Raw genomic sequence first — 24,348 nt, 5'->3', positions numbered from 1 at the left:
GTGATCTGATCTAGGGGTTAATATGAGTATATATAGGCACTTAAAACCCTAGGGTAATCAGATATGGACTTGAATAACCCAAATCCACAAGGAAATAGGCTTAGAAATCAGAAATAGAAAGGGATAATGCTTCCTAGGTGCGGCAGGTAAGGAGATAAGGTGATAAGGCTTCTAGAATGCCTTGCAAGGCAAGGGAAATCAGCTTTCTAGAAGGATTTGGGGCGCCACTTTTGTAGGAGATAAGATAAGGTTCCCAGAATCATGTTTTAAAGGCCAAATTTGTAGGGAAAAAGATATAAGGGTGCGGCACCTTTGTAGGGATAATGTTAGGGCTTCTAGAAAGCCTAAAAACTAAGGGGATTTGGATAAAACCCACGGCAAAGATAGGATAGGGCATCTAAGGCTTCTAGAAACCCTCCAAGATAAGGTAAAGTGCATGACATCCCTATAGGATTAGGATAAGGTGTTCTAAATGGATAAGGTGCCCTAAATGGATAAGGACTCCTCATTGCACTTGGAAACTTTGCCTATTAGGATTAGGAAACCTTGTCTTCATCATTCCTTCTTCATCTTGGACTCCTTTTCCTTCTTGGACTTGGAAAACTTCTTTGTTGCTTCACTTGAGACCATTTGGACTTTGACTTTCCTTTATCAAGTAGGAAACCTTATTTGAGTAGGAAACTTTGTTCTTCTAGGAATCCTAATTCAACTAGGAAACCCATTTTAACTAGGAATCCTAATTCAACTAGGAAACCTTGCTCAAGTAGGAATCATCATCTTCAAGTCTTCAATTTCGTCCATCCTCTTGGCTCCAAGCATATGATGTCCATTCCAAGCTCTAATTTGCTCCAAAAGGCTCCAAAATGCATCCTTTTGCATACTTTGCCCTTAAAACCTGAAAACACATAGAACTAGCTTAAAAGACTACTTTACTAAGGAAAAACACTATAAATGCACAAAAACAAGCTAAACTAAGGTGCGTAAATATGCTCCTATCAAATTCCCCCACACTTAGCTTTTGCTAGTCCTCGAGCAAAACAAAATGAAACAAAGTAAATAACGAAGTAAAACGAGTAAAACACAACCTACACCTTCCAACAATCGCCTCAGGGATTTCCAATGCACATGACATGTTAAAAATCATCATTCCCATAGATTTTAGCCATCTTTACGCTTAAGCATTTACTTAATCATGGTCACTACTCATTAGTTCACAAATGACCAATTAAAACATGATTTTGAATGTAGTAACATGCCTTAGAGAATTTCCTCAATTCCTTACTAGATATGCACTCAATTTTCACACAGATTTTCTGACTACACACCATATACTAGTTATATGTGAGAAGATAGATGTAAATATGAAAACGAATGCTCACATATATGTATGACAAAGAAAGCACTTTTCGGAGTTAATAACATGTTTAGATATGATCTCATGAATGGAACGTTACTACTTAGATGCGAGAACCAGTGACACCATATTCTCGTACCAATTTTAGACTCCACAAATTGAGACACATAACACTCAAGATTAAAGTCAAGGGTTGTAACGGGGCTAGGGGTATTGGCTAACAAAGAAAGGTAAAGGATAAAACAAACGTTCTTAAAACAATAGTAAGCAAAGCAATGAACTTGATACTTAGAATTCACTTTAGAGTGCAGAAAATAACTTTAAACACAAAGGGGAATACACGTGCATACTTAGGGTCAAATGCAACGTTTTGGACCCTTCTTTCAATAACCAACAACTTAGAGCTCATTTTATGCTCTTTCAACTCCTTTTTCATTCTTTTCACAACTTTTCTTTTTTTCTTCTTATTTTCCACGAATTTTTTTTTCTCTCTCTCTCTCTTTTTTTTTTCTTTTCTTTGCCGTGCCTCATTCAAGACTTTGGCACACCCATATATCAAGAATCTTTCCCCCACACTTGTTTTCTGCAATGCAATGATCAAAAGGAATTCATCTTTGAGTTATGCTTTTACTATGCTTCAAGAACAAAGGTATGGGTGGTCCTACTCTAGGCTAGGTGAGGATAATTGTGGGTTAACAAAGAAAGTAGGCTACACAAGGCTCAACGGGGTTAAATCCTACAAACAAATGAACTAGGGAAATATGGCAATTTGGCTATGGTGGTCACTACTAACTTCATCTTGAATATGTGTTATGTAATTCAATAACATGTTTTGAATGAAATTGGCATGAGTTCTAGTATTTGGAACTAAATAATGAAACGCCTTCTAAGTAGTAACCAAGCAAAGAAAAAATGAGATCATGCAACGACTTTTAGAAAACAACAATGCACAGATTTAAACTCTCCAAATAAACGTTTAGGCTCAAGTCTCACAAGGTTGTAGCATTAGTTTGAGTTCCTTCCTTCAAGCATGTTACAAAAACTAATTTTTTTTTTCTTTTTGATTACATGTGAAGTCATAAGTTATAACCACAACCAAGCATAAACAAAGAGTAAATCAAACTTTCATCCATGTTAATCATTCTCTTTAACAGTCATGCAATTACAAACCGAATCCTCATCATTGTGTTGGAAGGTACCCTAAGACACAAACAAACACACAAAAACAACTTAAAAACAACTCTTTTTGGGTTTTCAAAACAATTTTTTTTTTCAATTTTTTCTGGGATTTTCGGATTTTTAGAACAACAAATACTAAAACACACCAAAACAGCCTAAAAACACCTAAAAACAGCAAGAAACAACATTTGAAATTATGGGTGACAAAACCCTACGAATTTGCATCAAAACACTTTGGTTACCCCCCCACACTTAAATCAAACATTGTCCTCAATGTTTCAAGCATAGACTCACACAAATAACAAACAACAAACAAAACAACATCTAACAACCTAACATGGCAGAAACAAAATCAACAACAAAGAGAAGAGTTTAGGAACGCAAATCTGGAATTGGAGTGCTTTCTCAGTCTTTCTTTGTTGAATGCATGGGTTGCCTCCCAAGTAGCGCTTGCTTTAACGTCGTATAGCCGGACGAACATGCTTCTTAGCCTCACTTAGAGCCCACGGCATGGAGTGTATGGTCCTCCACAACCTGCCCTGCAACACTTTCATAATATGGCTCAATGAATGGGAGGGGATAGTGATCCTCCCTGATGGTGGTGTTTTGGTTCCTATAGTCCATGTAGACGCTCCCACCACCTTGAAATCGATTTGGAACCTGCACCAAAGAAGGTAACAACCTATTAGTTGAAATGGGAATTGGAATTGGGATTGGAGACTTACTAGGATGTTGTGGCAAAGGCTCAAAATCGGCAGCCCTATCAACAATGTCACCATGGCTACTTTCGGCCATGTTGGGTGGTTGTAGGGCAATCACTCCAAGTTCTTCTCCAATGGTGGTTCTTGATACATCCTTCTTTATAAGTGTGGATCCTTTCGGCCCTATATCCTTATGCACATGTATGACAAAACAAAAATGACTATCATTAGGATTCTTAATAGAGTCATAAACATTGAATTTAATTATATCACCACCAAACTCCATTGTTAGTGCTCCTTTGGCCACATCAATCTTTGTTTGGGCTGTTTTCATGAACGGTCTTCCAAGTAGGAGTGGCAAGGGTGGAGAATGAACCGAATCGTCCATTTCAAGCACATAAAAATCCGCCGAGAATATCAAGTTATTCACCTGCACTAAAACATCTTCCAAAACTCCCTTTGGATAGGCATTAGATCTATCGGCCAATTGAATAATCACACCATCATTTTTCAATTCACCAAGGTTCATTGAAGCATAAATAGAGTAGGGCATGACGTTAATTGAAGCCCCTAAGTCTAACATAGCATTTTCAAACTTAGTTTGACCAATAATACAAGGAATTGTAAAGCTACCTGGATCTTTGCATTTTGGTGGTAACTTCCTTTGTAAAACAGCGGAAACGTTTTCACTTACCCGTACTACCTCTTTATGTGACGCCCTCTTCCTTGTAGTGCACAATTCCTTCAAGAACTTAGCGTATTTGGGCACTTGCTTTATTGCATCCAAAAGGGGGATATTGACTTGAACTTTCCGAAACGTCTCCAAAATGTCCTTTTGATAGGAGCATATTTATGCGACTTAAATGGCTTGTTCTCGTACATTTACGTTATGTTTCTTTAGTTATTTTAGTACTTTAAGCTATTTTCGTGTGTTTGTAGGTCCAAAGGGCTAAAGGAGCAAAAAGATGCATTTTGGAGACTTTTGGAGCACTTTTGGGCTAAGGACGGATAGCTTATGCTTGAAGCCAAAGTGTTGGACGAAATTGAAGACCTAATTGGAGCCAAAGTGTTGGAACCTTGTTCTCTTTAGTTTTAGGACATTTAAACCTTTCCTAATCCCAATCATGCCATGCATAACACACATCCATTCTAACACATTGTCATTGCACATGCATTTCCTTCATTAGTTAACCCACATGCACTTATCACTTATCATCACCACATATCATATCACTTAATCACTTATCACTTATCATCACCACTTAACCACTTATCATATCATAACCACATATCATATCACTTATCACTTATCACTTAACATAACATCCACCCACTTCACCTACAACATCCACCTACTTCACCTACAACATCCACCTACTTCACCTACAACATCCACCTACTTCACCTACAAATGACATAGCCATATGTTCCCTCCACTACTCCTATAAATACCCTTGCATTCATTCATTCAAAGACATCTCATTTTCATACACAACACACCACAAACACTTCCATTCCTTCTCTTTGCCGTGAGTCCCCTTAGAATCCAAAACCATCTTTTCCATTCCACACTTCCATCCCCCAAACCAATTATCCCTAGACCTTATGCTACAATAAAGAGGAAGAGAAGAGGGCCTAAACGTTCATACAATTCAAATTTGAGTTGTTGGAATGTTTAGGCGTTTCTTTGATTTCAATGTTTAATTTCAATTCTCTTTGTTTTGTATGAGGAACTAAACCCCCCTTTAGCTAGGGGGTGATTCGAAATTATGTTTATGTTTGTAATATGATTTGATTACTTTTAATTACGTTTCATAAATTGTGAATTCAATTTGTTTAACTGTTTGATTGATAACCTATTTATGTATGTTTATTAAGAATGAACGCTTAATTTTCATGCATGAATTTGACGCTAGAATATAAGTGAGTTTCACATAATAGTTATGAACTTATATTCACAAGTAGTGGAGGTTGCTTATAAACAATCGCGTTAAACAAATTCTTGGCATAAGTTTCATGCAATCATAGTAACAAATGCCTCGTCAACACTTATAGTTTTCATGATGCTTAATGATTCTTGCTTGTTTCTCTATTATGCAATTCATGTAGGGAACTTGTGAGGAATGCTTTGGGTTGTCGTATGCAATCATCCAATTCATTAACTTAAGGAAAACTTGACGGTTAATTTAAGCGGACCTAATTAACCCGGGGTGTTGAGAATTCATGGTTTGTTGAAATGCAATTGGAAATCATTTTATTATGCAAGTGTAGCATGTATGGAGATGAACCCCTTAGCTAGCCATACCATCCATTCATTTCCGTCAATTTCATATTTACAATTTGTTTTCTTTACAATCTATCCATTTTAGTTTAAATTCGTCCAAATCCAATTCCCCCCTATTTCGTTGAAGTCTTAGTCTTAATCTTTCTTATTTTTAGTTTTGCTTTCTTCGAGCATTAAATAGTGTTTTATATTGTGTTTTTATGTTTTTAAGTCAATTTAGAAGGTTTTAGCAAGCCCTCCTAATCCCCGGTCTAGAACGATCCCTACTTGCACTTATACTACAAATCGTCAAAAAGAGGGTTTAATTTGTGTGCGCATAAATCACGCATCAAATTTTGGCGCCGTTGCCGGGGATCGAACCCGGGTCACCCGCGTGACAGGCGGGAATAGTTTGGTCAATCTCATGAACCATAGCTGATAAAAATCCTTTGCAATATCAGTCACGTCAACATTAGAAAAACCTAAAGAAATTCATGAGGAGGACCCACCGACACGGACTTACCCAATCGTGGTTTCACCTTTTCCCCGCAATTATCGTGGTTTTGCTGAAAAAATTGAGGCCCTTCATGGACGTTTGGAGTGAAAATTACTTCTGCTTTAGAAATAGTAGGTCATTCTAATCATTGAAGCATATGGCCTTGTAATTGGAAAATTCAATTTTGGATGCAGAATACATTCCTTCTTGTCAATGTAATTTACGTTCACATTGTAAATACTAAATAGAAGCACATGGTAAACGTACTTAATTAATTGAAATATAAGCCAATGAGAAATTTTTTAGTACGCCGGAATACAGTCTGGTACACCAACTGTAATAATACAATTGATTAAAAAAAATTTATTGTCAAGTTTCCAACCAATTGACCGGATCGTGTTCACAACACCCTAAAAAATATGTCATTGTCGACAATTTTACTTCAAAGACCTCAAAAAAACGATTATTTGGCATGAGAAATGATAATGAGACTTTTTCAAAATGGATTATTCATGAACTCTCTGTTACCTTATGTCTTTAGCACGATATTTTATAATATTGACATATATATTAACGTTAAATTATGATGTGTCAGAAGGAATGTCGAGAGCCTGACCTAACATTTCTCATCTGTCATTAGGCAATGACGTTTGTTTTGGTCGGCAGCTTTCTACTAATCGAAGTATGGAAAAGCTGACTCCTCAGTCCACCACTAGAGAAATTTTTAGGTGTACCGGGTACACCAAAAAAATTTCGTGTACCCTCACTCATAAATGGTGTACCCTCACTTTTTGTACCCTCAATAAATAAATAAAATCAAACCATTATGAGTGAGGGTACACGAAATTTTTTTGGTGTACCGGGTACACCTAAAAATTTCTCCCACCACTACCCCTACCCCTACCCCTACCCCAACTCCCTGCCCCATACGCAAACAATGCATCAAAAGACAAACAACAGCAAATATATAACCCAAATTACATTGCAATCGAGACCTCTTGGGGACTGCTCGCAAACACATGGAATGCACTTTTTGACTGATATGAGAGAGTGAAATTATCATCGGCGAAGAGAGAAATGGAGGGAGCGGAGCTGGAGCTGGAGAGGCGGAGCAAGTTCCTCAGCAGTTTGATACAGAAGAAGAAATCTGTGGAGGAACAAGATCACCGTGATAGCCTCAATGTCCGAGTCAGGGCCTCTGACATGCCCATCACTCTGCAAAACCGCGCCTTTCGGTCTGCGCGGGATCACCTCGACGCCATGCCCGGGAAGCTCGACAGCAAACGCCTCGCTCTCGCACTTAAAAAGGTCAAATCTTTTGCCCTTATCAGATTATGGTTTGCTTTTTTCTAACTGGGATTTTTATGCTGTGGGTTTGTAGTGGCAAATGGCAATGGCATGCTTGTAATGCTGATTGTCTTGTAGAAGTGTTTTGAGTAATGGGCATTGATCATATGGGGGCCAAAAATCTTCTCGTTTGGGAATGCTTCTGTGGGAACCGCTCCTGCTCATGAGCGCTTCTACTACAAGTGCTTCCATTATAAACATTGAAATTTTTGTTATTCAAGTGCTTCCTGAAGAACCATTCGGAAGTGCTTCTCCAGAAAATTTTCATTCTCTGAGACGCACAATTTATGACAAACTTATATTCTCGATAAATTCGAACTTCACAATCATTTTTTCAGCTTGAATGTGCTGTTCAAAAACCACCATTGCATTTATGCGTCAATTTAAAAAGGCGGGTCGCACGGGAATGCAATTTTAGCTGCCTTGTTCGTCACCCGATCGGGAAACTGAGAAATCACAAGATTTTCTGTTTTTATGGTGTAACTTTTGATGCTTTGAGATTATAATGATGTGGTGAAACATACAGCATTGAAATTGTGGGAACTAGCTTTGGTTTGTACAGAGAGTTCACAATGTTGTTTTTGTTTTTCTTGACAGGATTTCGATTCCTCGTATGGTCCGGCTTGGCACTGCATTGTTGGAACTAGCTTCGGTTCGTACGTGACACATTCCACTGGCGGCTTCTTGTATTTTTCAATCGACAAGGTTTACGTTCTTCTCTTCAAAACTGCCGTCGAGCCCTTGGACCATTGACAATGTCGGCCAATTTTTTATTTATCGTTGCCCGTACGTGTGACGATATTATGATTTTCCATTGTATACTAAAAGCACGAATGAGTTGCATTTTCTGATGAGGAGTTGCAGACACTGTGTTCCGTTCACGTGAAATATTCGTTTCATCTGTTGCAGTGAAAACGTTGTAAATTCATGTCATGTTATCGATGTGTTGCAAAAACCTGCTCATCTCAGTTGTAATCTCAAAAACCCAATTCGTAACACACCGGCAGCAAAAACTGTCCTTCTTGAGTCACCGGGTTCGTTTTGTATGTTATGCAAAGTTCATCGTAGATTTGCACTGCGTGGTTGAATAATTTGATTGTGCGTTGGATGCTTTCTGTTCAGTCGTTGAAATTAATACTGGCAAAATCTTACGAAAGAAAAGTCGGTCGGATTGAAAGAAACCAGGCAGATTTACACGAAGATCATACATCTGAATAAATGGACAGATCAAAGTCAAGACTAAAAGAATACAACCGTCAGCGAAAACCAGATTTACGCAAACAAGATAGGTGCAGAAAACAATCCTAAATGCTCTCCCCCTTCCGATTTGTTTCAACAAATTCCAATGGACAGGTACTCACCTTTCAACTGCTATTTGCTGCTTCCTATATGTTCAAATCAAAGCTTGCCACCCCCTAATTCCTCCTGGGAGGGTACAAAATTGGGTATTGCTGCAAGTTTCCCAACAGGTGCCTATCGGAGTCTCTAAAAAATGTTTCCTTTCCATCAAAAGAGTTTCGCAGGAAATACAAATTCATCATGTTCTACAACAGAACTGCACTCAGAACCAAGAAACCGATGATCACAGAGCTTGTGAAGGAACCGCCACTGTTGAAAAATAGTGAAAGGCACCCGGAAGTAGTGGAATTCGAAGATGGTGCCAGTGATGTTCCGTTGGTGAAAGTGCTATTTTTTCTGCCACTGCATTCAAGTAAAACAAGGAAACAAAAGGTTCATTAGGTTATTCCAAACAGTCTCTTGGAAGTTAAATTATGATCGTAATAAGATGAGAGAGTCGTAACTCGTACCTTCCTGGAAATATACAAGATCCGTGACCTGCAAGAATTGGCAATGAAATATTATCAGTAACAAAGCAAGATTTGCACCAACAAAAAAGCATATTATAACATATTGGTAGTGCCGTAAAACAAAATTTTTCGTTTTTGATGCGACTTGTTACTTTTCTACTTGATGCAGTCTTCACTACTTAAGTTTTATCAATCCTCACAAGCTAGTCTGTAATACACGAAACCATGATGCAAATAAACATGTCATGATTCCATACTTGGGTCTGTGGTAGTAACAGTAGCCACCCCTTTGAAATCACAAGTTCCAGGAGCCTTGGCCATCCGCTGAAAATATGCATTGAAAGCATATGTTGCGTGTGTGAGCACATTATCCGGTTCATAACATGGTTGACCCTGCAGCAAGGGCGAGCAATCAACTTTCCCTGGCCCACAAGCCCAATCCAAGCCTGCCTGTAGCATCTTTTTGTCGGAACCCTCCTTCGCAACACAAAAGGTTTGGTTCGTTGTGTCATTTGCCAACACAGTTCCAGCACCTGTTAAGTGCAAGGTATAAACCGGCACTCCATCTGCATTAAAGAGCCCCCAATTCTTTTCAGAGACAGACCCAGGTCTCAAATCCTCATTGTAGAGCTCATAAATATAAGTGCTAACAGCAATCCCAGGATGCTTAGGAGTCCCCGTGTTGTTAAGCACATGCCTAATTAAGTTACTGTTGTAAGTGTTGGCATTGTCAAGTGTGGCATCTGGCTCTGATGAGTCACCCTTGGAGGGCCAACCTGACTCGGTCACTACAATGGGGATATTAGTGATGTTTAGATAGGACATTGCAAAATACGCTGCGTCAACAATAGCATCGAATACATTGGTATAATGTAGCAGTGTATTAGCATCCACAGCTTCCTTGTTCGGAGGAAGAGGGCGGAAAAGTGCATAGTCCAAGGGGATTACACCGTTGGAGCGCATGTAATCAAAATACGGGTAGACGTTGAGCATGAGATATGAATCAGTAGACTGCAAGAACTTGAGCAAGGGAACCATGACCGGATCCCATGAGCGATTGAAAAAGGCTTGGGATGGTGGAAAGGAGTCGAGAATAATGGAGGAAGAGTGCGGAGTAGAGACTTTAATTTGGCGGTCAAGGTTAGATGCAACAAGTGCAGAGTGAATGAATTTCAGGGCAGAAACTAGGACTGGAGCAGCATTTGGGAGGGCACTAAGGACTTCAGATCCCACAGCTATAGCAGTGATGTTGGTAGCAGGGACATGGGCTATCACATTGCGAGCAACCCAGTTGGCAGCAGTGGCATTGGATTGGCCAATCCCAAGGAGCTGTTCATTAGGAACCGAAATAGTCACTTGGATGCCTGTGTTTGCAAGAGCGAGGAGCATGGCTCTGTCTGCATCATAGAGTCTGATATGTCGAATATTTTGAGCTTTAAGAAGTGCCGCCACTTGAGTTGGGCTAGGCATATCAGAGACGTCTGTACCGAGGTTTACACCAATTACAGCATCTGCAAAACATTAACAACGAGTGCTAGATTAGAAAAGAAAAAAGCCTGCGATTAAAATCTCTTCCATCTTCATATTAACCTCATCATGCATATAGAACAGACAGTATCACTCATAAATCTGACATGTACAATCATCTCGAGATTGTTAGCTTAATTGGCCCTCGTCACTTTGTTAGGACCAACTCTAGTTAGGCCTTCATTACCATCCTTCGTGTTGCACAGAAGTAATTCCCTGCTATCTCTCACCAGTAATATCTTGCCATTCTTCCAGTAACCCAATGGCTGTAGAGAAACGTATAAGTGGGGTTATCAAAATCCTAGTCCAAGACTCCTTCACATTATAATATTTCATAATCCAAAACCAGTATTGCTTGAGAGTGCCGATGCTGTAGAATAGTAAACAAATGCACCCTCCCAAAACGCCAGTCATAAATCTCTGATAATCTGTGATAGAAACCAGTGGTGCCAACTCTAAGAACTTTCTCCTCTGCCAAATCAAAAGCAGCAATGACACAGGTAGCTCCAACTCCGTTGGGCCCGCATAACCAGTGCATAGCACCATTGAGATATGTTCCATTATCATTCAGAAGATGTTTGCAAGGAAAATCTTGAATGTTTTGCCGTGAATTGTTTTTCAATGAAAACACATGTAGCATGTATCCATAAGCAACCTTGACAAGCTTGTAATCATTGATACAATGGGCATAACCAAATCTAATCCTATTATTACGATTACGGATTCCTTGTGGTGGTCAAAACAAGAATCTAGCTTGTTTTATAGATTCACAGATACAAATATATCTTATATCGATAAATATATGGAATACGAAACCATCTTAATTAATGCTATCGGAATCTCATATACAAATGAAAACCCCGTACAATTAAATAGTGCAAATAGAACGCTGCCTGCTTAATCTAGTTTTATCATTCTAAAATGCCTCTTATATAAATTAAGTGTGAAGCAGCTGAGAGAAGTGATGGGCTTATGCATATAATATAAGACCAACTACAGCACATGCTATCCTCCTCAAACTAATATGACAACAATACCCTCCGAAGCAGATTTTGCAGGACCCCAGTTCATTGATGAAGTCTAACACTATCCTTTCCATCTCCAACAAGGCTATTTTGGTCCCACGAATCATTTCACATTTGTATTAGAATGGGGTTTTAGAGCTCAAAAGACTGCCAAATGAGCTGGACCAGGTGGGACGCAAATTGAAAAGCCGACGACAGATCGGAAACTTTCAACAAGGGAATGATTTTCTCTCAGAAACCCCCCCCCCCCCAAAATCAGCTGAATGCACCCACTCTCCCACTCTCCCCCTCTCTCTCTCTCACACACCCTTTTTCTCCAGGTCTGCATTTTTCTTGAAGAACATGGTTTAAGTGCAGCAGAGATTGAAACTTCAAATCAAATCAGTCACAATAAACTCAATGACCTTGCAGATTAATTAGCAAAAAAACTACTAATCATTTGAGCAAATTTAAAAAAGACCCAGAAAAAAAGGAGGCAAAAACCCACATAGGAAACGCATCAAAACACCAAAAAAATGGAACTTTAACAAGAAAGGAAGGGTCTTTGGCACATAGGAACTCATAGAACACAATGCAGACATCCAAAAATAAAGATTATTGACAAATGAAAGCTTAAGTTTTTAAAGAGCTGCTAAAACATATGCGCAGAAAAGCATAAAAGCTTACCTTTTTCAGCAGAAACTGCAGACACCGCCAATAGGAAGAAGAATAGCAGAGCAGCCATGGAATCCTTCCTCTCTGCCCTCGAAAACCATACAAATGAAACCCCCACTGAAGAAAAAACCCCAGAAAGAAAATTTAATTTGAATAAAACCCCAAGAAAACCAAAAGGCCAAAAGGGCAAGAATAAAAGAGCGGAATAGAGAAAAAAAGGGAAAAGGGAGCTGCTTTTGAGGTTTGTGGAAGCAGCTGATGAGACAGAAAGAGAGAGAGAGAGCGAGGGGTGAAGTTGTAAATGCAGAAGCCGCATGATCGCAGAGTGTGTGGGTGTGTCAGTGATCGGACGGCTGTTATTTACATGCAGGTGCATAGTAACTAGTAAGCAGAGAAGCCTAGGCTACCACCGGATGTTGGGCCTCCCAAATCAGAGGGCTTAGGTTAAGCTTGGTCTGAGTTCGGGGTCCACGAGTAGACCACTTGTGATGACGTGGCTTGGTACAGCTGGATTCAACGGTTATATTCCGGACAGTGTCCAGTTTTTATTTTATGTTTTTATCTTTTTTTTGTGTGTATTTATATTTATAGAAAATGGGCAGCCCCGTGAGATACGACGGATATTTGATTGTCCTTTTTCGCAACGAGGAAGTGATCGCATCCGTATTAAGGTACATGTAACGCTCGACTAAAAGTAAATAGAATATAATGCAACATAAAAACATAATACGTATTTTGGAGGTGTCAAAACATCTGAATGTCCTAAGAGTCAACTCGAGACGATATATGTCAAATATAAAATGTATTTAGGAGTTAGACGAATTCAAAGTGTGGAATTTTTTTTAATTGATAAAATCAAATCAAATTCTAAGACAAAACCCAACCTAAGCTAAAAGCCATTTTTTCCCTTTTATTCCCTCCTCAAACCCAACTCAACCCAACTTAAATGTTTAGGCTAAAAGCCAAAAGCCAAATATCCCCCAAAAATTAGCCCAGGATTCGATGTGGGCCCCACCAGTGTGATTGAAAATTGGGCTATGAAACCCATTTGTCGATCCCTCACCTGCCAACGCGCGGAACGTGTCGGAGACAATCACAGCGGGACCCCACCCACGTGGGCTTGTACCCCACGCGTCGGATAGCCTAACAGCTATATTTGTGATCCAACGGCCATATTAAAAGGGCCGTTGGTTAATCTAACATCGTAGATTCAAACAAATTTTTTTTTGTTTTATATTTATATATTTATTAAATCCAACGGCTAAGATCGAATATAATCAAATCAAACGGTAAAATAAAGATGTAACGGTCCAAATTTAAATGCAACGGCTAAAATATTTAACTCAAGAATAATTTACGATTTAGTGATTTTTCAATATTTATGGGAATCTAAATATTTTTAGGTTAAAATGTTCATAAAATTAATTTATGATAATGTACATAATTTATTTTCTTAAAAAAATTACTTTAAATGAAAACATTAGCCTAAATTTATTATTTAATAATCTCAGGCTAAAAAATTTAGACCATAAGGGTTAGACCAGAAAAGTTGTTTCAAGGTTGGAGATGGTCTAACGGTAACCTAACGGCAGCATGACCTCAGCTAACCATTGCTAGCTAGCGTCATGCTAACGTTAGGTAACTGTTGGCATTCAAATTGGTATTTTGGTCCAAGTAAAAAAATAATAATAAAAATTTCAACAGATTATTAATTAAACTTTTTATAAAAACAGAAAATAGAGGGAATTACTAATTAGCATTAGTGACGCTGACCGAGCTCTGTGTGTATATGTCATTCGGGGCCCTCAAATGCCCAACCGTACAGTATTCGCCCAATACAAAACCGAAGCGCCTCCGCCTACCTGAAAAAACTGAAATTCTGCGACCTCCTCCGCCACCGTCTCACTCTCTTCAGTTCCTCCCTTCTCTGCGCCGGAGCTCCGATTGGCATGAGCTGAAAACAATGGATCAAAACCAGCGACCATCGTCCTCGGCGTCAGCTGCCTCGAGAGCTTACCAGTTCCACCCCGCACGTGCCGCAATTGTCAATCTCTTCGACCTCTACTTAGGAGTGAGTTCAATTTGCACTCGCTCTGTATTTTTGTTAAAATTTGTAATTCAATTTAATCTGAAATTAAGAAATTTGCATGCTTTTTCGCAGAGAAGTAGCCGCCAAAAACCTGATGATTCAGTTCGGGAGCCTCCGTAAGTGTGTGATTTTACCGAAACATTTGTTTTTTGGTTGCGTAATTAGTTCAAATTAGATGAATTTAATTTAAGTTAATGTTGTTTTCTGGTTAGAGATTATAATTTTTGGTTCCGATTTCTCAAACTTTACAGTTGATTTGATAGTAGTGATAAAAGAAAAAATTTTGAGTTGGAAAAAACCGAAAAGTCAATTTTTTGAAGAAGTTAGTGTTGTGGATTCTTCAGGAACAAGTCACAGAAGCGTGTACTTGCTCTTAATCGAGAGCTTCCACCTCGAAACGAGCAGTTCCTACTAGATTTTGAACAACTGCAGAGCCAGTTTCCTGTAAGTTGCACAATTTGAAACTTGCAGTTCTTGGTATCGTTGTTGTTGGGAGTTTATTACTTTAAGGTAGTAGTTCTGATGTTGTTGTTCCATGTGTTTCAGGACCAAGATCAACTGCGCATTGTGACCGAATCTGTACTTATATCTCTAGTTGTGCAATGTAGTAATCATGCGCCACGGGCGGAGTTTCTTCTCTTTGCTCTAAGGAGCTTGTGTACTATAGGTCACATTAACTGGGATAGTTTTTTGCCGTCCCTTCTTTCTTCGGTTTCCACCGCAGAAATGTCAGTTGGTCAAGGGAGTCAAGCAATGCCTGCTGTTTCACCGCAGTCTGGTATACTTCCATCTTCGAATGCAATCCCCAATTCTTCTAATTTTCAATCTTCGACTCCCGCCTCTCCATTACCTTCAGTGCATGGCATTGGTTCCCCCACCCAGTCTGCTATTGAACCATCATCTATGTCACCAGTTAAATCATCTGACGTAGCCTCCAATGGACAGCAGGCTACGGCAAGGTTCAATTCATCTATAAGAGATAATGCCATAAGCAGTCTTCGTCAGCTGTGCTGCAAGATCATTTTAACTGGACTTGCATTTAATTTAAAACCAGTTACTCATGCTAACATCTTTTCCCATATGCTTAATTGGCTGGTTAATTGGGACCAAAAACAACTTGGGGTTGATGAACCTGATGGTGTAAGATCCTGGAGACCTGGAAAGGCGCTAGTTGAATGGCTACATAGCTGTTTGGATGTGATTTGGCTTTTGGTTGACGAGGATAAATGCCGAGTGCCCTTCTATGAATTACTGCGGAGTGGGTTGCAATTTATGGAGAATATACCTGATGATGAAGCCTTATTTACTCTAATCTTGGAGATCCATAGGAGACGAGATATGATGGCCATGCACATGAAAATGTTAGATCAACACCTACATTGCCCTACATTTGGGACTCATCGGATTTTCACGCAGACAACTCCTAGTGTTTCAGGAGAAGCAGTAGCGAGCTTGCGGTATTCACCAATCACATATCCAAGTGTTCTGGGAGAACCATTGCATGGAGAGGTGATGAATTTATCTAAGAATTCATTATTTGGTAATGGAAGTTTTAGCATATATCATGTTTATGCAATAATCAGTATCATTAGATGATGATAAGAAGATGATATGTAACGGTGAAATTTGTAAAAGAAATGATGTTCTCCGCCAAGCATGATTTCTGTATCTATGCTACTTCTTTAGGGATCTATTTTTGGGGCTATAATCTGGAATTCCTTTGCTTTTGCTGGTGTAGGAACTTGCAACTTCAATTCCAAAAGGAAGTTTGGATTGGGAGAGAGCTCTGCGTTGCATCAGGCATGCTCTATGTACTACTCCATCACCTGACTGGTGGAAACGGGTGCTGCTTGTTGCCCCTTGCTACAGGTCTCCTTCTCAAGCGCCTACTCCTGGTGCTGTTTTCATCTCTGAAATGATTTGCGAGGCAACAATTGATAGAATTGTTGAGCTATTAAAGTTGACCAATTCAGGTAATATTATCTTCATTGTAAATTAATAAGATTAGCCGTTTCTTATCTGTATTGCTCTTTTACAGATATTGTAGACCTTCCTTTTTCTTCTTACCAAGTCTTTTTAGTACTATTCTATAAATTATTTTATCCTAATTTTTTTTTTTTAATTTTATCCTACTTTTAAATTTGTGATTCTGCCTGCTTGTGTAATGATTGATTTTTTTTTAGTAAGCTAATGCTTATATCTTGTTCCTTGCAGATATTAATTGCTGGCAAGAGTGGCTTGTCTTTTCGGATATATTCTTTTTTCTTATTAAAAGTGGCTGTATTGATTTTGTTGATTTTGTGGACAAGCTAGTTTCACGCCTTACCGAGGGTGACCAACAAATTCTTAGGACAAATCACGTCACTTGGCTTCTTGCTCAAATTATACGGGTTGAACTTGTGATGAATGCTCTAAATCAAGATGCTAGAAAGGTTGTCCTTGAAAAGTGGAGTCCATTGTCTTTCTACTGAAGTCACATAATTTGTCTTACTTGCAATTTCTTTTGTCTATTTTCACTGCACTTACTAAATGTGGGCATTATTCCACTTTTTCCCCGAAGAATGACATCTGTCATTTTCATTTGTGTTTCCTCCGTAATTTGAGACTACTTGATCGTGTCATATTTATAGCCTGTAGCTTTACTGATTGTAGGTGGAGACAACACGAAAGATCCTATCATTTCATAAAGAAGATAGGAGCTCAGATCCAAATAGTCCTCAAAGTATCCTGCTGGACTTCATAAGCAGTTGCCAGAATTTACGTATTTGGTCGTTGAACACAACAACTAGAGAATATCTGAATAACGAGCAGCTTCAGAAAGGAAAGCAAATAGATGAATGGTGGAGGACAGCAAGCAAAGGTATATTCCACTCCAGAAGTATTACAAATTGACATTTTCTGGCAACGAAATCATGAATGATTGTTATAAAATTGCTTGTATGCGACAACATTATAAAACTTAGTAAATTCTATAATAGGACATTTTCCTGGAAATCTTGTGAACTTGTATCTGTTGGTTTCTATTTCAGGGGATCGAATAATGGATTATATGAATATGGATGAAAGGTCAATTGGGATGTTTTGGGTTGTGTCTTACACTATGGCACAGCCAGCTTGTGAAACTGTGATCAATTGGTTATCCTCTGCTGGAGTTGCAGAGTCATTACCCGGAACAAACCTACAGTCCAATGAGAGGTTAATGGTTATGCAGGAAGTATCTCCACTGCCGATGTCCTTGTTATCTGGCTTTTCAATGAACCTATGTTTAAAGCTGGCGTATCAAATGGAAGAATCTTTATTTTCTGGGCAGGTACTCTCTTTTTTTTCTTGCTTAACTTGCCATTTTCAGCTTGGAAATAGGCCTAAATTGGTTACATATACTTGTTGGTAATTGAAACTTTTGTTCATTTATTGATGTATGCCTGCCAAAGGATACCAGAGGCTGCAGGCTGTAAGAACATGGAGTACATGTACATAGCATAATGACGGGGAAGGGGAAAAAGAAAAATAAAGGAGTTGACCCCTCCCCCTCTACTCTCTCTCTCTTTCTCTCTCTATATTTCTCTCTCACACACACACACATCTTGCACTTTATGGAGTGTTTCATGAATCTTATTTGTTTACCTTGATAGAAATCACGGTATTCTAATTTGAGATTTGTGCATAGCCGGAAGAAATTTATATTTGAAGCTATGGTTTTTTACCATGGATCTGAGAGTGGCTAATCAGTGGAATTTTTTTTTTTTTTTTTTGTATATAGCAACCAACCTATTGTTTACTCTTTTTGAATTGTCTTTTGACTTATTTTCTTATATTTTAAATGCAGGTTGTACCTAGTATTGCAATGGCTGAAACATATTGTAGGCTGCTACTCATTGCACCTCACTCATTATTTCGTTCTCATTTCAATGTAATTTTCTTTTAATTCTAAGGTTTTTGTTGCTTCTCTGATTGAATGTTTCTTGTGTTTTTCACAAATGAACATGCATTTTAATAATAGACTCCCCACAAGGGCACTTAACTTGAATTCTTAAGGATCAAAAGCTATGAGGTTAGCCCTTTTCCTAAGCAGGCAAAACTTGGCCTCAAGTCTCCAGCATAACTCCTTGAAATATTACTGTCAGTTTTGTTGACACCTTAGAAAATCAGCACTTTACTGAATAAGCTAAATCAAATGGAACGTATTAAAGCTCCATGTTGACTTTTTTCCTTCTCTTGTGGGGGCAAGTAAAGGTGATGTATGTATGGTCGGTCTTCTAGATATATCTTTGACGTTCACCTTCACCTACATTTGTGTAACTATTTGTTGATTTGGTTACTCTGGATAAGTCTTTGCAGCCTTAACTTGTAGTTTATACCCCCTACCCTCCCTCTCCCTTTTTTTATTATCCTTGTCACTTTAAGCACCATTTGTCGTATGTTTAAAATCTAATATCCTTGTCCATTTTGGAAACAGTACTGTTGTAACCTTTTGCGTTTCATCTTGTATTGTGATATTTATTTATTCTGTTTCTCAGCATTTGGCTCAAAGGAATCCCTCGGTATTGAGCAAGCCAGGCGTAACTCTTTTAGTGCTTGAAATTTTGAATTACCGTTTGCTTCCACTTTACAGGTGATTAGTTGTATTATCCATATGCTGAAATTACACCTCTTTCAAGTTAAGTATAATTTTCAAAGATATGGTGCGACTCTCTTGGCTTCAGATGCTGTAAATGTTGACTTTATATTTCTTTCATCTGCAATATGATGCCACTGCAAGTTAAAATTTATAAGTTGTCACATCTTCCATATAGGTACCAAGGAAAAAGCAAAGCCTTGATGTATGATGTTACAAAAATAGTTTCTGCTCTAAAATTGAAACGTGGAGACCATCGTGTATTTAGGTTGGCTGAGAACTTGTGTATGAATCTTATTCTGTCTTTGAGAGACTTTTTCTTTGTGAAAAGGGAAGGGAAGGTATATACTGCATTTTCCAAAACACAACCCTTTTTTTGTTTAAATTTCATAGACGAGCTGAAATGTAATTGTGTGCATTGTTAATCTTTGGCAGGGTCCAACTGAATTCACAGAAACTTTGAATCGAGTAACTGTTGTCACTCTTGCGATCATCATTAAGACACGAGGAATAGCTGATGCTGATCATCTGCTTTATCTTCAAACCATGTTAGAGCAGATATTAGCCACTAGTAATCACACATGGTCAGAGAAAACACTACGCTATTTCCCTTCTCTTCTTCGTGATTTTTTGATCCAACGGATTGATAAAAGGGGCCTGGCAATTCAAGAATGGCAGCAGGTTTATAGTTGCTCCCTTAGTTTTTCAATTTCGTACTGTTTGTGTTGTTCAGCTGTAACATCTTTTTTTTTTCCTGCTGTCAAACTTCAGATTCCATTTGACTTTTTCCCCCTTTCTTAAAGATGATTTTATTATCCTACAGGACTGAATAGAATCTTCTGTACTTAAACTATTAACTTCTACTTAATTACATTGTCTATCATGAATATTTCTTAGATATACATAATGATGAAAGATCCTTTTTGCAGGCAGAAACCACTGTAATTAACCAATGCACCCAGCTTTTGTCACCTTCCGCTGATCCTTCATATGTAATGACCTATATCAGTCATAGTTTTCCTCAACACCGACAATATCTATGTGCTGGTGCATGGATTCTGATGCAAGGGCACCCAGAAAACATCAACAGCCTAAACTTAGTAAGTTTAATGTATTATGAATAACACCATGATTGGTATTTATCACTTGCTATCAGAACCTCGAAGTCTTGGCAGGGTTCTTTTGATATTGCCTAGGACACTGTTGCTTAGTCTCTTCCTTATACGGTTTCAGGCACGCGTCTTGAGAGAGTTTTCTCCTGAGGAAGTATCATCTAATATTTATACAATGGTGGATGTTCTGCTTCATCATATTCAGTTGGAAATGCAGCACGGCCATTCTTTGCAGGTCCGTCAATTGTTCTTAGGTTTTTCATTCACAATCCTGTGTTTTGCATGCCTGTGGAGTTGTTTTTACTGACATTTTATTCATTTCTTTTTCAGGACCTTTTATTGAAAGTATGTGCAAACCTAGCATTTTATATTTGGACCCATGAGTTGCTCCCTTTGGATATTTTGCTCTTGGCACTTATTGATCGTGACGATGACCCCCATGCTCTGCATATTGTGGTACGTGCTTTCAACTTATTAAAAAGAACAAGGGGTAATGTGAGAATTCCACTTTTATTTATTAAACAAACTGATCTGGAAATTTACTACGATGCAAGATACGTTCTTGATGCAATTATGTGCTAATATGTGATGCAGATTAGTCTACTTGATAGGCAAGAACTTCAACAAAGGGTGAAACAACATTGTTCGAATCGAGGTCCCCCTGAACACTGGCTTGTCTCTGCACCCTTTAAGCGAGTTGAATTGCAAAAGGCCCTCGGGAATCATCTATGTTGGAAGGACAGGTTGCATTTGTTAAATATTTTTCTTTCTTCTTTTTGGGGTTTGAAGTTGGTATGGTTTTTATGCTACGATAAGAATCATAACATAGAAGCTAAACTTTGCGAATTGCTAAAGCATATATTCACTTACATGGTCTTTTATGTTATGCAGGTATCCCACCTTCTTTGATGATATTGCAGGGCGTTTGATCCCCGTCATTCCATTGATAATTTATAGACTAATTGAAAATGATGCCATAGATTCAGCTGATAGAATTCTGCTCATGTATTCTCCATTTCTTAAATACCACCCTTTAAGATTTACTTTTGTTCGTGACATACTTGCATATTTTTATGGCCATCTTCCCGGAAAGCTTATTGTCCGAATATTGAATGTACTCGAAGTCAACAAGGTAAAGACTTTGCTCTCCTTTTTATTCTTTTGGTAATCAGCATTGGCTTTTTAGTACTATTTTCCTCCAGTTACTTTATTAACTCCAAGTTTGTTTCAGATCCCATTTTCTGAGTCATTCCCGGTGCATATGAATAGTGCCATGTGCCCACCTGCTGATTACTTTGCAAGTCTCTTACTGGGACTAGTGAATAATGTCATTCCCCCATTGCATAACAACTCAAAATCTGGAACGAGTGATGCTTTAAACAATTCAATGCGTGCCCCACCTAACAAGACTCCACCACCGTCTCAGTCTGGGCAAGCAAATGTTTTTGACGGCCAAAAAGCATTCTACCAAATTCAGGATCCAGGCACATATACTCAGCTGGTTCTTGAAACAGCAGTAATTGAATTGCTCTCTCTTCCTGTATCTGCATCCCAGATTGTATCATCACTTGTTCAGATTGTCGTCAATATACAACCAACATTAATTCAATCCAGCAATGGCCTGCACGGAGCTCCCAGTGGTGTTGGGCAAGGCTCCATTTTACCAACATCCCCTTCGGGCGGAAGCACAGATTCCTTGGGCACGAGCAGGTCACCTGCTTCAGTATCAGGAATAAATGCATCTAACTTTGTTTCTCGAAGTGGTTATACATGCCAACAATTGTCTTGCTTATTGATCCAAGCCTGTGGTCTACTACTGGCTCAGCTGCCTCCTGATTTTCATGTGCAACTCTATCTGGAGGCATCACGTATAATAAAAGAAACGTGGTGGCTCACTGATGGCAAAAGGTCAATGGGGGAACTGGACTCTGCTGTCGGTTATGCTTTGTTGGATCCAACATGGGCTGCTCAAGACAATACCTCAACCGCCATTGGTATGCTACGATATATGCAATGGTTATTTACTGATAAACCTTGTTTAACTTCCCTGTGCGAGAGTTTATATAGCTAACTCTGTCACGATTCCAGGTAATATTGTCGCGCTGCTTCATTCTTTTTTCAGTAACCTCCCACAGGAATGGCTAGAAGGGACCCATCTTATCATCAAACATCTCAGGCCAGTGACTTCAGTTGCAATGTTGAGAATAGCATTCCGGATCATGGGTCCATTGCTCCCTAAACTAGCCAATGCGCACGCCCTCTTCAGCAAGGTACAAAAATTCACTTATTCGGAACTTTTATTACAATTTCGTTAAAGCTTTCAATCATTTCCAATGCGTATTTGAATGTCATCAAAGTAAAGGTGATATGTATTAATAAATTTTCTATCCTTTGTTGCTTAATCATTGCCATCACCTGTTTCAGACCTTGTCATTGATTTTAAGTATGATGGTGGATGTCTTTGGGAAGAACGTACAGCCACCGACTCCTGTCGAGCCATTAGAAATAGCAGATCTTATTGACTTCTTGTAAGTGCTTCTCTGTCATTGAAACTAACAAATTTTCTGTTTGTGGTTTGATATAGCTGTTGTTTAGTAGTGCCTGACGATAGCTAACCGCGCATAACCCGTTGTGTTTCTCAGCCATCACGTCGTCCATTATGAAGGGCAGGGAGGTCCCGTGCAGGCTAACAGCAAGCCCAGACCAGAGGTCTTAGCTCTCTGTGGAAGAGCTGCGGAAAGTCTGCGTCCGGACATACAACACCTTCTTTCCCACTTAAAACCCGACACGAATTCTTCCATTTATGCTGCTACGCATCCCAAGTTGAACCAGAATTCATCGTAAGTTTTCGGGTTCTTTAGCAATTCTCATAAGCTGATAGCACGATTTTTTAGATAATTATAGAAAACTAGAGAGGACGTTCCTCTTTAGAGTATGTAAAGTCGTGTGTGTAACCAGCGACTGAAGGGCAGGCTTTAGGTGGATTTCTTGTACGTTTTCATAAAGAAATAATGTCAATATTGTTTATTCACCCAAAGAATTCTTTTTATATTCGAGCGATATTATAATCTAATTTATTGTTGTATCACGATCACACGGGAGTATGGGATGGTGTTTGCATTTCAGAAACGTTTCTTGTGTCATAGGTTCTATAGGAACTGGACCATACTATTTGGTCAAATATAATAGAATGAAAAATTTTGTGACCTCCAAAAATATTCTGTTCCTTTACAATCGTATTCGTATGTGCTCCTTGATATGACACCACGGTGTTTGAAATAAATATTAAATAGCGTGATGATACGTATTTTAATTTTTCACATGACATTGCATTATTACATCGAGATGTCACAATGTAAAGAATTCTCTATACATTGACATTAAACTTGTAACTCACAAAACTTGATTTAAGACCCTTTATTTACATTAGTGGAGAAAAATACTACAGTTTAATTGTATCTATTTATTTCTCCATATTACCCAGTAATTACAGTGTCCCGTGTTTAGCTTCTAGTAATTTTTCATTAAACATAAACAATACTTAACGAAAATTAACCGCACAAATTATAATAAACAGATAAAATATAAAGAAGATGATAGAAGATGCTCCCCACACATTCGGAGAACAGACTTAGGGCTGGTTTGGTATTGTTGTGCTTTGAAAAAAAATTGTTTCTGCTGTGCTGTGAGAATAAGCAGTTGTGAAATAAAGCAGCAGAGTGTTTGGTAAACTTTTTTGTAAAAGTGCTTTTGAAAGAAAAAAAGCAGTATTGTAGTGTTTGGTAAACTTTTATGTAAAACAGATGTGAAAAAAAACTAGTTTTTCAAAGCTGGGTTTTGCAGCTTCTTGTTTTTTGCTTTTTTTCATCCAAAACTGTGAAAAAAAGCTGAAGGTGAATGTTTACCAAACACAAAAACAGCTCCCAGCTTTTTTTTACACCAGCTTTTTTCAGAATCACCTCAGTACCAAACCAGGCCTAGCAGGACTGCTCTCTAGCATTGCCCCTTCAGTAAACGGGGTGGGGTCCGCGGCATAGGTGGCGACAACTAGACATACCCTACTCGTCACGTCACTACAAAAGCGGAGAACGGATCCTCTTCATAGCTAAGCAGTCAGAGCCTTTTTATTAAACAATTCGAATCGTTGATTGATGTGCAAATCAAATTAAGATCGTCGA

General features: G+C 38.6%; 3 protein-coding genes across 3 annotated transcripts; 2 read left to right on the top strand and 1 right to left on the bottom strand.

Moving 5' to 3' along the window:
- Window positions 1-6,951: 6,951 nt before the first annotated feature.
- Window positions 6,952-8,338, top strand: LOC137731505 (dynein light chain 1, cytoplasmic). Its single transcript, XM_068470623.2, has 2 exons — window positions 6,952-7,301; window positions 7,938-8,338. Exons 1-2 carry the CDS (start codon window positions 7,071-7,073, stop codon window positions 8,091-8,093), a joined length of 387 nt encoding a protein of 128 aa, XP_068326724.1. The 5' UTR covers window positions 6,952-7,070; the 3' UTR covers window positions 8,094-8,338.
- Window positions 8,339-8,488: 150 nt separating this feature from the next.
- LOC137731504 (glucan endo-1,3-beta-glucosidase 3-like) lies at window positions 8,489-12,527 on the bottom strand. The gene is made up of 4 exons (XM_068470622.2): window positions 12,367-12,527; window positions 9,406-10,659; window positions 9,149-9,176; window positions 8,489-9,041 (listed from the first exon to the last, which is right to left on the bottom strand). Exons 1-4 carry the CDS (start codon window positions 12,422-12,424, stop codon window positions 8,885-8,887), a joined length of 1,497 nt encoding a protein of 498 aa, XP_068326723.1. The 5' UTR covers window positions 12,425-12,527; the 3' UTR covers window positions 8,489-8,884.
- Window positions 12,528-14,145: 1,618 nt separating this feature from the next.
- LOC137731294 (mediator of RNA polymerase II transcription subunit 23) lies at window positions 14,146-23,258 on the top strand. Its single transcript, XM_068470390.2, has 21 exons — window positions 14,146-14,425; window positions 14,516-14,559; window positions 14,788-14,887; window positions 14,990-15,952; window positions 16,182-16,416; window positions 16,658-16,875; window positions 17,096-17,303; window positions 17,473-17,753; window positions 18,270-18,353; window positions 18,961-19,055; window positions 19,237-19,399; window positions 19,494-19,739; window positions 19,988-20,158; window positions 20,292-20,405; window positions 20,501-20,626; window positions 20,765-20,913; window positions 21,062-21,302; window positions 21,402-22,164; window positions 22,259-22,440; window positions 22,595-22,698; window positions 22,813-23,258. The coding sequence occupies exons 1-21, from the start codon at window positions 14,318-14,320 to the stop codon at window positions 23,012-23,014; spliced, it is 4,797 nt and encodes a 1,598-aa protein (XP_068326491.1). The 5' UTR covers window positions 14,146-14,317; the 3' UTR covers window positions 23,015-23,258.
- Window positions 23,259-24,348: the final 1,090 nt, after the last annotated feature.

This window comes from Pyrus communis, chromosome 16 (assembly GCF_041283825.1).
Source record: "Pyrus communis isolate YQ-2024b chromosome 16, ASM4128382v1, whole genome shotgun sequence".
In the NCBI taxonomy this organism is placed as follows: Eukaryota; Viridiplantae; Streptophyta; class Magnoliopsida; order Rosales; family Rosaceae; genus Pyrus; species Pyrus communis.
Note: the sequence above shows the minus strand (reverse complement) of the source record. Positions and strands in the feature narration are given on the sequence as shown.